The sequence below is a fragment of the Ranitomeya variabilis genome, chromosome 2 (genome assembly GCF_051348905.1).
Source record: "Ranitomeya variabilis isolate aRanVar5 chromosome 2, aRanVar5.hap1, whole genome shotgun sequence".
Classification (NCBI taxonomy): Eukaryota; Metazoa; Chordata; class Amphibia; order Anura; family Dendrobatidae; genus Ranitomeya; species Ranitomeya variabilis.
The window spans coordinates 291021481-291035130 of NC_135233.1; the positions used below are offsets into that span (position 1 = coordinate 291021481).

A 13650-nucleotide genomic window follows, 5' to 3' on the forward strand; every position below is an offset into this window, starting at 1 on the left:
ATAGTTGAGGATTTGGGCCCTAACACTTGTATGACCCGTGCTGCAACCCGACCTAAGAGAATTACACTGAATCCTGTCCAGACAAGATCACATGCAGTGATATAAGAAGCTGACACAGGATTGTGGTTGGTGGATACTGGAGACATTAACTTTTGGGAGTAGGCTGACAGTAATCCTTTTGGGAAGGAGCTGTAGACCAGCATGTCATGTCGCCCCCACCACCAGAGAACCAACCACATCAGGTAGGGTAAGACAGATACATGAGTATTATCCCTGGAGGCCCTCTGACTAGCTATGCAAAAACAATTGGCTGACCCTGAGAACCAACCTTTCATTTTACAAATAAATAATGATAATATGATGGATGTATTAGTGCACCTAGGCAGGCCTAGGTAGTTAGTGAAAGCAACTCCGATTGGCACCTTCCTCAATCAAGAAGTAGACCCACCAGAGTACGATGGTACTGATCCAGGGGAGATCCCTAAGTATGTCCCCCTCAAAAGAGTAGACAAAACCCCCCATTCTCAGATGATGCTAAGAGATTTAGTTTAGGGACAGTGGGAGAACTCCATGTGAGGTTAGTGAAGGGTTCAGCTGCCTGGAGGCCTCTCGCTAGGGGAGAGTTTCTGAGGTGTCTGGATGAAGAAATCCACCTCCCCTTTTCCCATCACATGGACAGTCTCGAAGGATCTTTCTTTAGGGGAAAAACTTAGTATTTAGGGGGGATTGTCAAGGTGAAAATATATTTTCTTATATACTTTTTGTACTGCCATACTCTTATACTGTGAAACAATAACTTTTTCCTATGCTTGCAGATATAACTGTATTTAAAATGGCTGCCAGTATTCACCTTTATCCTTGTTATGTATGTAATACTAAAACTTGTTTTTTTTGGTGTATTTCTGTGTGTATTAGGAAATTCTGCACTAGGATAACTAATGATGAAACCAAAAGCGTTGCTATCTCTGCTCTTCTCTACACCGATTTCACAAAGTTATCTGATGAAGATGTTGAAGCCAAGCGCATGGCTGTCTTCAAAAGATCCCCACTACTGTTATCAATAATTGTTATTCGTAAATTCTAGCATACAGTGGGGATGGGTGCGCCGCAACAGCCATGGCTGGTAACAAGGCACCAGCCATGTGAAGACCAGTACCCCTCGAGCTTATAGCTTGGGATGGTATCTCTGATGCTGGACATTAATTAACAAAATTTATCTAGGGGGGAATGTGAAGGAAGAAATTAAGAAAGAATCTCCATTTTGTGCTTTTCGACTCCATTTTGTTGTTTTGATATAAATTTTGTTAGTAGGCTAAACTTTACCGCTGGTATGAGACCTTGATTGTTGCAACTTGGGCAGAACATGAGACTGAGGGTATGAGACCTTGATTGTTGCAACTTGGACAGAATATGAGACTGAGGGTATATTGTTCTACAAAACTTTGACGCACAGATTGTTCCTGCATTCTTATAGGCTAAGAACCGTGAGCGTGTTCTTATGCTGATTGGTTGAAGTGTAATTTCTATGATTATAATAAAGTCATGCAGAATAAACGGGGGCTAGAGATCAGCTCGATCCCCCATACAGAGACACACGTCTCCGTCTGGTCATTTTCAGTTGCCGGCAACACTTTATATATTAATTTGGAAATCACTGGGTTAACCGTGAAGGATCACTTTAAATCCTCCCTCAACATCAGTATGGGGAAGAAAGGTGATTTGAGTGCCTTTGAACGTGGCATGGTTGTTGGTGCCAGAAGGGCTGGTCTGAGTATTTCAGAAACTGCTGATCTACTGGGATTTTCACGCACAACCATCTCTAGAGTTTACAGAGAATGGTCCGAAAAAGAAAAAAAATCCAGTGAGCGGCAGTTCTGTGGGCGGAAATGCCTTGTTGATGCCAGAGGTCAGAGGAGAATGGGCAGACTGGTTCGAGCTGATAGAAAGGCAACAGTGACTCAAATCGCCACCCGTTACAACCAAGGTAGGCCTAAGAGCATCTCTGAACGCACAGTGCGTCGAACTTTGAGGCAGATGGGCTACAGCAGCAGAAGACCACACCGGGTACCACTCCTTTCAGCTAAGAACAGGAAACTGAGGCTACAATTTGTACAAGCTCATCGAAATTGGACAGTAGAAGATTGGAAAAACGTTGCTTGGTCTGATGAGTCTCGATTTCTGCTGCGACATTCGGATGGTAGGGTCAGAATTTGGCGTAAACAACATGAAAGCATGGATCCATCCTGCCTTGTATGGAGCATCTTTGGGATGTGCAGCCGACAAATCTGCGGCAACTGTGTGATGCCATCATGTCAATATGGACCAAAATCTCTGAGGAATGCTTCCAGCACCTTGTTGAATCTATGCCACGAAGAATTGAGGCAGTTCTGAAGGCAAAAGGGGTCCAACCCGTTACTTGCATGGTGTACCTAATAAAGTGGCCGGTGAGTGTATTTTGTGCGATATGACTCTGATTTAAGGGCATAATAATAAAAAGTTTGAAAATTGCGACATTTAAAATTTTTTCGCCAAATTTCTTTTTTAACAAATAAACACAAGTCATATCAAATAAATTTTACCACTATCATAAAGTACAATATGTCACAAGAAAATGTCAGAATCACCGAGATCCGTTGAAGCGGTCTAGAGCTCTGACTTCATAAAGTGAAAGTGGTCAGAATTGTAAAAATTGGCCTGTCAGGAAGGTGAAAACAGGCTCTAGGTGAAGGGGTTAATTTTGTTTTCTGTATTTCATTACATAATAACGTAAAGTGAATGGTATAAATCAAATATTAAACTCCTCCCTCAAAAAAAGTCCTCATGGTTATGTAGATGGAAAAAGTCATGGTTCTTCAAACAAGGGGAGGAAAAAATGAAAGCAAAAAATTGAATAGGGAAAAACTTCCCAATCTCTTTCAGAGTGTTCAGTAAATGTATGCAGTAAGGTCCCCCTAGTGTCCACTGAGAAAACACCAAGGAGAAGAGAACTGTCTCTGGACTTGAGAACCAAAATTATTGAACACTATCACCAATCTCAAGGTTACAAGTCCATTTCTAGAGATCTTCATGTTCCTTTGTCCATAGTGCACTGTAGCAAATCTCCCTGAACGTGTACGGCAGAGGAAAATTGATTAAAGGTTGCAATGCAGGATAGTATGGATGGTTGAAAAGCAGCACTAGTCAAGTTCCAAAGAAATTCAAGCTGTCCTGCAGGCTCAGGGTGCATCAGTGTCAGCGTGAACTATCCATCAACATTTGAATGAAATGAAACGCTGCTGACATAGATAAAAAAAGCTATACTGCAGTTTGCCAAAATGTACGCGAGTTAGCCAAAATCCCTCTGGTAAAGTGTCTTGTGGACAGATGAGACAAGATAGAGCTTTTTGATTAAGCACATAAATCTACCGTTTACCAAAAACAGAATGAGGCCTACAAAGAAAAAACACCATACCTACAGTAAAATATGGTGGAGGTTCAAAGATGTTTTGGGGTTGTTTTGCTGCCTCTTGCACTAGGCACCTTGAGTGTATGCAAGCCAACATGAAATCTGAAGATTACCAAAAGATTTTGGGTCACAATTTAGTGCTCAGTAACAAATTTGGGTTTGCATCCTAGGTCATGGATCTTCCAGCAGAACAAAGACCCCAAACAAACTTCAAGAAGCACCCAGAAATGGATGGAAACAAATCGCTGGAGAGTTCTGAAGTGGCAGCAATGAGCCTGGATCTAAATCCCATTTAACACATATGGAGAGATCTTAAAATTGCTGTTGGGAGAAGGCGCCTTCAGATATGAGAGACCTGGAGCAGTTTGAAAATGAAGAGTGGTCCAAAATTCCAGGTGAGAGGTGTAAGACGCTTGTTGATGGTTATAGGAAGGGATTGATTGCAGTTATTTATTCCAAAGAGTCTGCAACCAAATATTAATTTGAGGATGCCAACACGGATCAATTTTGGGGTTTAGTGTGAAATTATATCCAATTGGCTTTTTTTTCTCTGTTTTTTTTTGTGTTGTTCCAATAAACACAAAGGAAATAAACGTGTATAACAAAACGTGTAATTGCAACAATTTTGTGGGAGCGATACTTAATTTTCTGAAACTATTTCAAGGGTGTCAACACTCATCTACGACTGTATATATACCGTATTTTGTGGATTATAAGACGCACCGGACCATCAGACCTACCCCAAAGTTTTAGTATGAAAATAGGAAAAAAATTGTTTTAATAAAATGATTGTGCGTTTTATAGTCCGCTTTTAAGATAGCTTACTGGGGGGGAACGGCTGCATTGGAGCGGGGTCCCAGGGGGCAAAGATGATGTGGGCCCCGGGTTGTGAGGAGGGGGTGTTTGGGGGTGGGAGGCTGTGGCAGATTCCGGGCTTTCAAAAAAATGTCAGGATACCCCATGCTTCCTATCCTTTTCACTGTGGTGAACTTTGGGAAAATGCACATGCATGTATAAATTGAGATCTCGGTGGACGAGACCATGGAGGCAGAGATCTCAATCTGCGATCTCTGCCGGCCATTTTCCCGGTGTCCACTGCAGTGACAAGGATGGGAAGTGTGGGGATTCCTGACATTTCCTGAAAGCCCGGAGCCCTCCGCAGCCTTGCACCGCTGAATACCCCCTCCTCCCAACCACAGCATCGCCCCACATCGGCCGCCTCCAGCTTCCTGTAGCAGTGACCCTTTCTGTGAGGTAAAACATTTCTCAGTTTTTAAACATTTTCAGACATTCATGCACACACATTGGTTTTTTTTTCATCATTATTTTGTGCTTTGCATGTTTTTTGGAATATACTGTAGAGCATGTCACTTTTTTCAGTGTTTTTTCACCGATTCACTTGAATTGGTGGTGAAAAAAAGTGCAGGTATTAGGTTTTGCTGCATTTTTGTGCCAAAACTTGATTCTATGGAAAAGGACTTTTTTCAACACTAAACTTTATCAGCATACACAAGAGACAAATCTAGCATGCCAAAACCCTGCAAAAAAAAAAACGCAGCAAGAAAAACCAAGGAAAACATGCTTTTTTCTGCAGCTTCTTTCCTGACAAGAGATCATGTTTTGCTGCAGATAAAAAAATGCTGAAAAATGCCTAGTGTGAACTTACCCTAAAATGCAAAGTGAATGAACAAAAGAAAAATCGTAATCAACTCAATATATGGTGTGGTCTTGCCTTTGCCTTCAAATCAGCATCCATTCTTCTAGCTACACTTGCACTAAGTCAAGAATGTTGTAGGATTAGTCAGGGGTATGAGTAACTATTTATACCAAACAAGCCATTATGATCATAATTTTCTTATGTGTGTGAGCAAATAGCAAAGCAGCAATCCTAAAAGTCAATATCAACCCTTTAAATAGCCTTGCCACATAATTTTGAAGAAAGCAGGAGAACTAGTTTGGCTGGGTGAGAGGCCTCTGACTGGAGATTTCGGGGTAAAGTTTTTCCCAGTGGAGAGTGCCAAGTTAAGGAAGACTTATAGGCCATACAATATGTCTGGAAATATAAATGTGCAAATATTATTAAGGTTTAACAGCTGCAAAACAAAATGAATACATGGACTAGGGATGATGACACATGGAAAAGCGAGGACTTGAATAATGGACTATGCTGGATGGCAAGCAAACCAGCCAGTAGAGTAGAGGAACACAGGAGAGCAAATGAAGAGTTAAATGGCCAGTTTCTACTAGGATGGAGTTGCAGTATGCAGAAATCACAGGAGATTATAGATATGACTTAAGCGTAATATGAACAATCTCTAAATAATTAATAATTCTTACAGCAGATGGTCAAAATTCTCACGGTGATCTGCTGTGAAGACACTGAGCTTGAACTGCGATGACCTTATCACTGACTTTTCTCACGGTCCTGAGGTCACTGCAGTTCAGACCGGCTGGGAACACAGCCTCAGTGACATTACTGTTATGATCCGGTGGTAGGATCTCAAAACTGACCTGATACATATAACCAGAATGTTAGGACAAGTTCTGGGAATGTGGAAGCTATACTGACCGCAATCCTGATCCTATCCAACACACTAAAGGCAGCCGTGGAGCGTTACCTAAAAACCTAGACGCCTCTTCACAGCCTGAGAAACTGACTGCCCCTAGAGAGAAAGCAAAGACCTCACCTGCCTCAGATAAATAACCCCAAAGTTATAGACAGCCCCCCACAAATAACAACGGTGAGTTAAGGGGAAAACACAAACGCAGAAATGAAACAGGTTTAGCAAATGAGGCCCGCAAACACTAGATAGACAAAATAGATAGGAATCTGTGCGGTCAGTACAAAAACTATCAAAAATAAACCACGCAGAGAATACAAGAACCCCCACACCGACTCACGATGTGAGGGGCGCACTCTGCACCCCAGAACTAACCAGCAAGCAAAAAATCACATAAAAGCAAGCTGGACTGAACTCATCATATACTGAGAAACGTTTTCAAGGAAATAATGAGCAAAATGAACAAGCAAACTTAGCTTCTCCAGCAGGAGACTGGTCACAAGGAATATTCAGGAGAGCTGAGAATCAGGACTGAATACACCGACAGCAGGCAACAAATGAAGGTCCAGGTGAGTTAAATAGGCCCAGCATAGAAGGAAATGAAGCAGCTGAGCCCAGCCATATCGCTAAAGGCCACCAGAGGGAGCCCAAGAACAAACTCACACAGTACCACTCATGACCACAGGAGGGAGCCCGAGAACGGAATTCACAACAGTCCCCCCCCCTTGAGGAGGGGTCACCGAACCCTCACCAGAGCTCCCAGGCCGATCAGGACGAGCCGAATGAAAGGCACGAACCAAATCGGCCGCATGGACATCGGAGGCGACAACCCAGGAATTATCCTCCTGACCATAGCCCTTCCATTTAAATAAGTACTGAAGCTTCCGTCTCGAAATACGAGAATCCAAGATCTTCTCCACCACATACTCCAACTCCCCCTCGACCAAGACAGGAGCAGGAGGATCAACAGAAGGGTTCACAGGCACCACATATCTCCGTAGCAATGACCTATGGAACACATTATGAATGGCAAACGATGTTGGGAGGTCCAAACGAAATGACACATGGTTGAGGATTTCCAAAATCTTATAAGGACCGATGAAACGAGGCTTGAACTTAGGAGAGGAAACCTTCATCGGGACATAACGAGAAGACAACCACACCAAATCCCCCACACGAAGTCGGGGACCCACACAGCGACGGCGGTTAGCAAAGCGCTGAGCCTTCTCTTGGGACAACGTCAAATTGTCCACCACATGGTTCCAAATCTGCTGCAACCTATCCACCACAGAATCCACCCCAGGACAGTCAGAGGGCTCAACCTGACCCGAGGAAAAACGAGGATGAAAACCAGAATTGCAAAAGAAAGGTGAAACCAAAGTAGCAGAACTAGCCCGATTATTGAGGGCGAACTCAGCCAATGGCAAAAAAGTCACCCAATCATCCTGATCAGCAGAAACAAAACATCTCAAATAAGTTTCCAAGGTCTGATTAGTTCGTTCGGTTTGGCCATTCGTCTGAGGATGGAAGGACGACGAAAAAGACAATTCAATGCCCATCTTAGCACAAAAGGACCGCCAAAATCTGGACACAAACTGGGACCCTCTGTCAGACACAATGTTCTCCGGAATACCATGTAAACGAACCACATTCTGAAAAAACAGTGGCACCAAATCGGAGGAGGAAGGCAGCTTAGGCAAAGGTACCAAATTGACCATTTTAGAAAAACGATCACAAACCACCCAGATGACAGACATCCTCTGAGAGACAGGAGGATCCGAAATAAAATCCATGGAAATATGCGTCCAAGGCCTCTTCGGGACAGGCAAAGGCAAAAGCAATCCACTGGCACGAGAACAGCAAGGCTTGGCCCGAGCACAAATCCCACAGGACTGCACAAAGGAACGCACATCCCGTGACAAGGAAGGCCACCAAAAGGACCTCGCCACCAAATCTCTGGTACCAAAAATCCCAGGATGACCTGCCAACACCGAAGAATGAACCTCGGAAATAACTCTACTGGTCCATCTGTCCGGGACAAACAGTCTCTCCGGTGGACAACGGTCAGGTCTATTGGCCTGAAACTCCTGCAACACCCGTCGCAGATCAGGAGAGATGGCAGACAAAATCACCCCCTCTTTGAGGACACCAGTCGGTTCAGAAACTTCCGGGGAGTCAGGTACAAAACTCCTAGAAAGGGCATCAGCCTTCACGTTTTTCGAACCCGGAAGATATGAAACCATGAAATTGAAACGAGAGAAAAACAGCAACCATCGAGCCTGTCTCGGATTCAACCGTTTGGCAGACTCGAGATAAGTCAAATTCTTGTGATCCGTCAAGACCACCACACGATGCTTGGCCCCCTCAAGCCAATGTCGCTACTCCTCAAATTCCCACTTCATTGCCAACAACTCACGATTACCAACATCATAATTCAGCTCGGCAGGCGAAAACTTTCTTGAAAAGAAAGCACATGGTCTCATCACAGAGCCATCAGAGCTTCTCTGTGACAAGACAGCCCCTGCTCCAATCTCAGAAGCATCAACCTCGACCTGAAAGGGAAGAGAGACATCGGGCTGGCGCAAGACAGGAGCCAAAGAAAATCGATGTTTCAGCTCCTGAAAGGCCTCCACGGCCGCAGGAGACCAATTTGTCACATCAGAACCCTTCTTGGTCAAATCCGTCAAAGGCTTAACCACACTAGAAAAATTAGTGATGAAGCGACGGTAAAAATAAGCAAAACCCAAGAACTTCTGAAGACTCTTCACAGATGTAGGTTGAGTCCAGTCATAAATAGCCTGGACCTTGACTGGATCCATCTCAATAGTAGAAGGAGAAAAAATAAAGCCCAAAAAGGAAACCTTCTGGACTCCGAAGAGACATTTAGAGCCCTTCACAAACAAGGCATTGGCACGCAGGACCTGAAATACTATCCTGACCAGCTTCACATGAGACTCCCAATCATCAGAAAAGACCAAAATATCATCCAGGTACACAATCATAAATCTATCCAGATACTCTCGGAAGATGTCATGCATGAAGGACTGAAACACAGAGGGGGCATTAGAAAGCCCAAAAGGCATCACCAAGTACTCAAAATGGCCTTCGGGCGTATTAAATGCTGTTTTCCATTCATCGCCCTGCTTTATGCGCACAAGATTATACGCTCCTCGAAGATCTATCTTGGTGAACCAACTGGCCCCCCTAATCCGGGCAAACAGATCGGACAACAGTGGCAAGGGGTACTGAAATTTGACCGTGATGTTATTTAGAAGGCGATAATCAATACAGGGTCTCAGAGAACCATCCTTCTTGGCCACAAAAAAGAACCCCGCACCCAAAGGGGACGAGGATGGGCGAATATGCCCCTTCTCCAAGGACTCCTTTATATAACTCCGCATAGCGGCATGTTCTGGTACAGATAAATTAAAAAGTCGTCCCTTAGGGAATTTACTACCAGGAATCAGATTTATAGCACAATCATAATCCTTATGAGGAGGTAGGGCACTGGATTTGGGCTCATCAAATACATCCTGGTAGTCCGACAAAAATTCAGGGACTTCAGAAGGAGTAGAAGAAGCAATTGACACCAAAGGAGCATCGCCATGAATTCCCTGGCAACCCCAACTTGACACAGACATTGCTTTCCAATCCAGGACTGGATTATGAGCCTGCACCCATGGCAGACCCAACACTACAACATCATGCAAATTATGTAGCACAAGAAAGCGAATCACCTCCTGATGTGCAGGAGCCATGCACATGGTCACTTGGGTCCAGTACTGAGGTTTATTCTTGGCCAATGGCGTAGCATCAATTCCCTTTAGTGGGATAGGGAATTGTAAAGGCTCCAAGATAAAACCACAGCGCCTGGCAAATGACAAATCCATCAAATTCAGGGCGGCACCTGAATCCACAAAGGCCATAACTGAGTAGGATGACAGAGAGCAAATGAAAGTAACAGACAAAATGAATTTAGGTTGTACAGTACCAATGGTGACAGACTTGGCGAACCTTTTTGTGCGCCTAGAACACTCTGAGATAACATGAGTAGAATCACCACAGTAAAAGCACAACCCATTCTGACGTCTGAGGTTTTGCCGTTCAACTCTGGTCAGAATCCTGTCGCATTGCATAGGCTCAGGTTTCTGCTCAGAAAATACCGCCAGATGGTGCACAGGTTTGCGCTCCCGCAAACGCCGATCAATCTGAATGGCCAAAGACATTGACTCATTCAGACCCGCAGGCGTGGGGAACCCCACCATAACATCTTTAAGGGCTTCAGAAAGTCCCTTTCTGAAAATCGCCGCCAGGGCGCACTCATTCCATTGAGTGAGCACAGACCACTTCCTAAACTTCTGACAGTAAACCTCTGCTTCATCTTGACCCTGAGAGAGAGCCAGCAAAACCTTCTCTGCTTGGTCTACCAGATTAGTTCCTCATAAAGCACTCCAAGCGCCAGAAGAAACGCATCCACATTTAGCAATGCAGGATCTCCTGGCGCCAGAGAGAATGCCCAATCTTGAGGGTCACCACGTAACAAAGAAATAACAATTTTAACTTGCTGAACAGAATCACCAGAGGAGCGAGGTCTCAGAGAAAGGAATAACTTACAATTATTCTTAAAGTTCAAAAACCTAGATCTATCTCCGGAGAACAGCTCAGGAATTGGTATTTTAGGCTCTGTGTTATGACCCCAATGGCGAGGGTCTCAGAGATATCAGCACGTCTGCGAAGTACAAAAATCCAGCTCATAGGGCAGTGGTAACTGGATTGACCATATATCTACTCCTAACGCCAACCCTAGAAGTAGCCGGGGAACATGCCTACGTTGGTCGCTAGATGTCTTGCGCCAGCCGGAGAGCTAACTACCCCTAGAAGAGGAAAACAAAGACCTCTCTTGCCTCCAGAGAAAAGACCCCAAAAGGTAGGATACAAGCCCCCCACAAATAATAACGGTGAGGTAAGAGGAAATGACAAACACAGAGATGAACTAGGTTTAGCAAAGAGAGGCCCACTTACTAATAGCAGAATATAGCAAGATAACTTATATGGTCAACAAAAACCCTATCAAAAATCCACGCTGGAGATTCAAGAACCCCCGAACCGTCTAACGGCCCAGGGGGAGAACACCAGCCGCCCCAGAGCTTCCAGCAAGGTCAGGATACAGATTCTATACAAGCTGGACAAAAATGCAAACAAAAACGAATAGCAAAAAGCAAAAAGCAGACTTAGCTTAATCAAGCAGGAACCAGGATCAGTAGACAAGAGCACTACAGATTAGCTCTGATATCAACGTTGCCAGGCATTGAACTGAAGGTCCAGGGAGCTTATATAGCAACACCCCTGACCTAACGACCCAGGTGAGCATAAGAGGAATGACTGACATACCCAGAGTCAAATCACTAGTAGCCACTAGAGGGAGCCAAAAAGTAAATTCACAACAGTACCCCCCCCTTAGTGAGGGGTCACCGAACCCTCACCAAGACCACCAGGGCGATCAGGATGAGCGGCGTGAAAGGCACGAACTAAATCGGCCGCATGCACATCAGAGGCGACCACCCAGGAATTATCCTCCTGACCATAGCCCTTCCACTTGACCAGGTACTGAAGCCTCCGCCTGGAGAGACGAGAATCTAAGATCTTCTCCACCACGTACTCCAACTCACCCTCAACCAACACCGGAGCAGGAGGCTCAGCAGAAGGAACCACAGGCACAACGTACTGCCGCAACAAGGACCTATGAAATACGTTGTGAATGGCAAACGACACCGGAAGATCCAGGCGAAAGGATACAGGATTAAGGATCTCCAATATCTTGTAAGGACCAATGAATCGAGGCTTAAATTTGGGAGAGGAGACCTTCATAGGAACAAATCGAGAAGACAGCCATACCAAATCCCCAACGCGAAGTCGGGGACCCACACCGCGGCGGCGGTTGGCAAAACGCTGAGCCTTCTCCTGTGACAACTTCAAGTTGTCCACCACATGATTCCAGATCCGCTGCAACCTATCCACCACAGAATCCACCCCAGGACAGTCAGAAGGCTCCACATGTCCCGAGGAAAAACGAGGGTGGAAACCAGAGTTGCAAAAAAAAAGGCGAAACCAAGGTGGCAGAACTAGCCCGATTATTAAGGGCAAATTCAGCCAACGGCAAGAAGGTCACCCAATCATCCTGATCAGAAGAGACAAAACACCTCAAATACGCCTCCAGAGTCTGATTAGTTCGTTCCGTTTGTCCGTTAGTCTGTGGTTGAAAAGCGGACGAAAACGACAATTCAATGCCCATCCTACCACAAAAGGATCGCCAGAACCTGGAAACAAACTGGGATCCTCTGTCCGACACAATATTCTCAGGAATGCCGTGCAAACGAACCACATTCTGGAAGAACACAGGAACCAGATCAGAAGAGGAAGGCAGCTTAGGCAAAGGAACCAGATGGACCATCTTGGAGAAACGATCACATATCACCCAGATAACGGACATGCCCTGAGACACCGGAAGATCTGAAATGAAATCCATAGAGATGTGTGTCCAAGGTCTCTTCGGGACAGGCAAGGGCAAGAGCAACCCGCTGGCACGAGAACAGCAAGGCTTAGCTCGAGCACAAGTACCACAGGACTGCACAAATGACCGCACATCCCTAGACAAGGAAGGCCACCAAAAGGACCTGGCCACCAGATCTCTGGTGCCAAAAATTCCCGGGTGCCCTGCCAACACTGAGGAATGAACCTCGGAAATGACTCTGCTGGTCCATTTAGCAGGCACAAACAATCTGTCAGGTGGACAAGAGTCAGGCCTACCAGCCTGAAATCTCTGCAACACACGTCGCAGATCTGGAGAAATAGCTGACAATATAACTCCTTCTTTAAGAATACCCACAGGTTCAGCGACTCCAGGAGCATCAGGCACAAAGCTCCTAGACAGAGCATCGGCCTTCACATTCTTAGAACCTGGCAAATACGAGACCACAAAGTCAAAACGGGAGAAAAACAATGACCAGCGGGCCTGTCTAGGATTCAGGCGTTTAGCAGACTCGAGGTACATCAGATTTTTGTGATCAGTCAAGACCACTACACGATGCTTAGCACCCTCGAGCCAATGACGCCACTCCTCAAATGCCCACTTCATGGCCAACAACTCCCGATTGCCCACATCATAATTTCGCTCTGCCGGCGAAAACTTCCTAGAGAAAAAGGCACAAGGTCTCATAGTAGAGCAACCAGGGCCTCTCTACGACAAAACGGCCCCTGCCCCAATCTCCGAAGCATCCACTTCAACCTGAAAGGGAAGTGAGACATCAGGCTGGCACAAAACAGGCGCTGAAGTAAACCGGCGCTTCAACTCCTGGAAAGCCTCCACGGCAGCAGGAGCCCAGTTAGCCACATCAGAGCCTTTCTTGGTCATATCCGTCAACGGTTTAACAACGCTAGAAAAATTAGCGATAAAACGACGGTAGAAGTTAGCAAAACCCAAGAACTTCTGAAGACTCTTAACTGACGAGGGTTGAGTCCAATCATGAATAGCTCGAACCTTGACTGGGTCCATCTCCACAGCAGAAGGAGAAAAAATGAACCCTAAAAAGGGAACCTTCTGTACACCAAAGAGACACTTTGAGCCTTTAACAAACAAAGAATTTT

General features: G+C 45.2%; 1 protein-coding gene across 1 annotated transcript in view; it reads left to right on the plus strand.

The window, feature by feature from the left end:
* The first annotated feature begins 2702 nt into the window (after nt 1-2702).
* Nucleotides 2703-13650, plus strand: part of LOC143809355 (protein kinase C epsilon type-like) — a 57056-nt gene continuing 46108 nt past the window's right edge. The window contains exon 1 of the mRNA XM_077292443.1: nt 2703-3840. Within this exon, the coding sequence (XP_077148558.1) occupies nt 3817-3840 (24 nt within the window). The 5' untranslated portion in view covers nt 2703-3816. The remainder of the gene's footprint in view (nt 3841-13650) is intronic.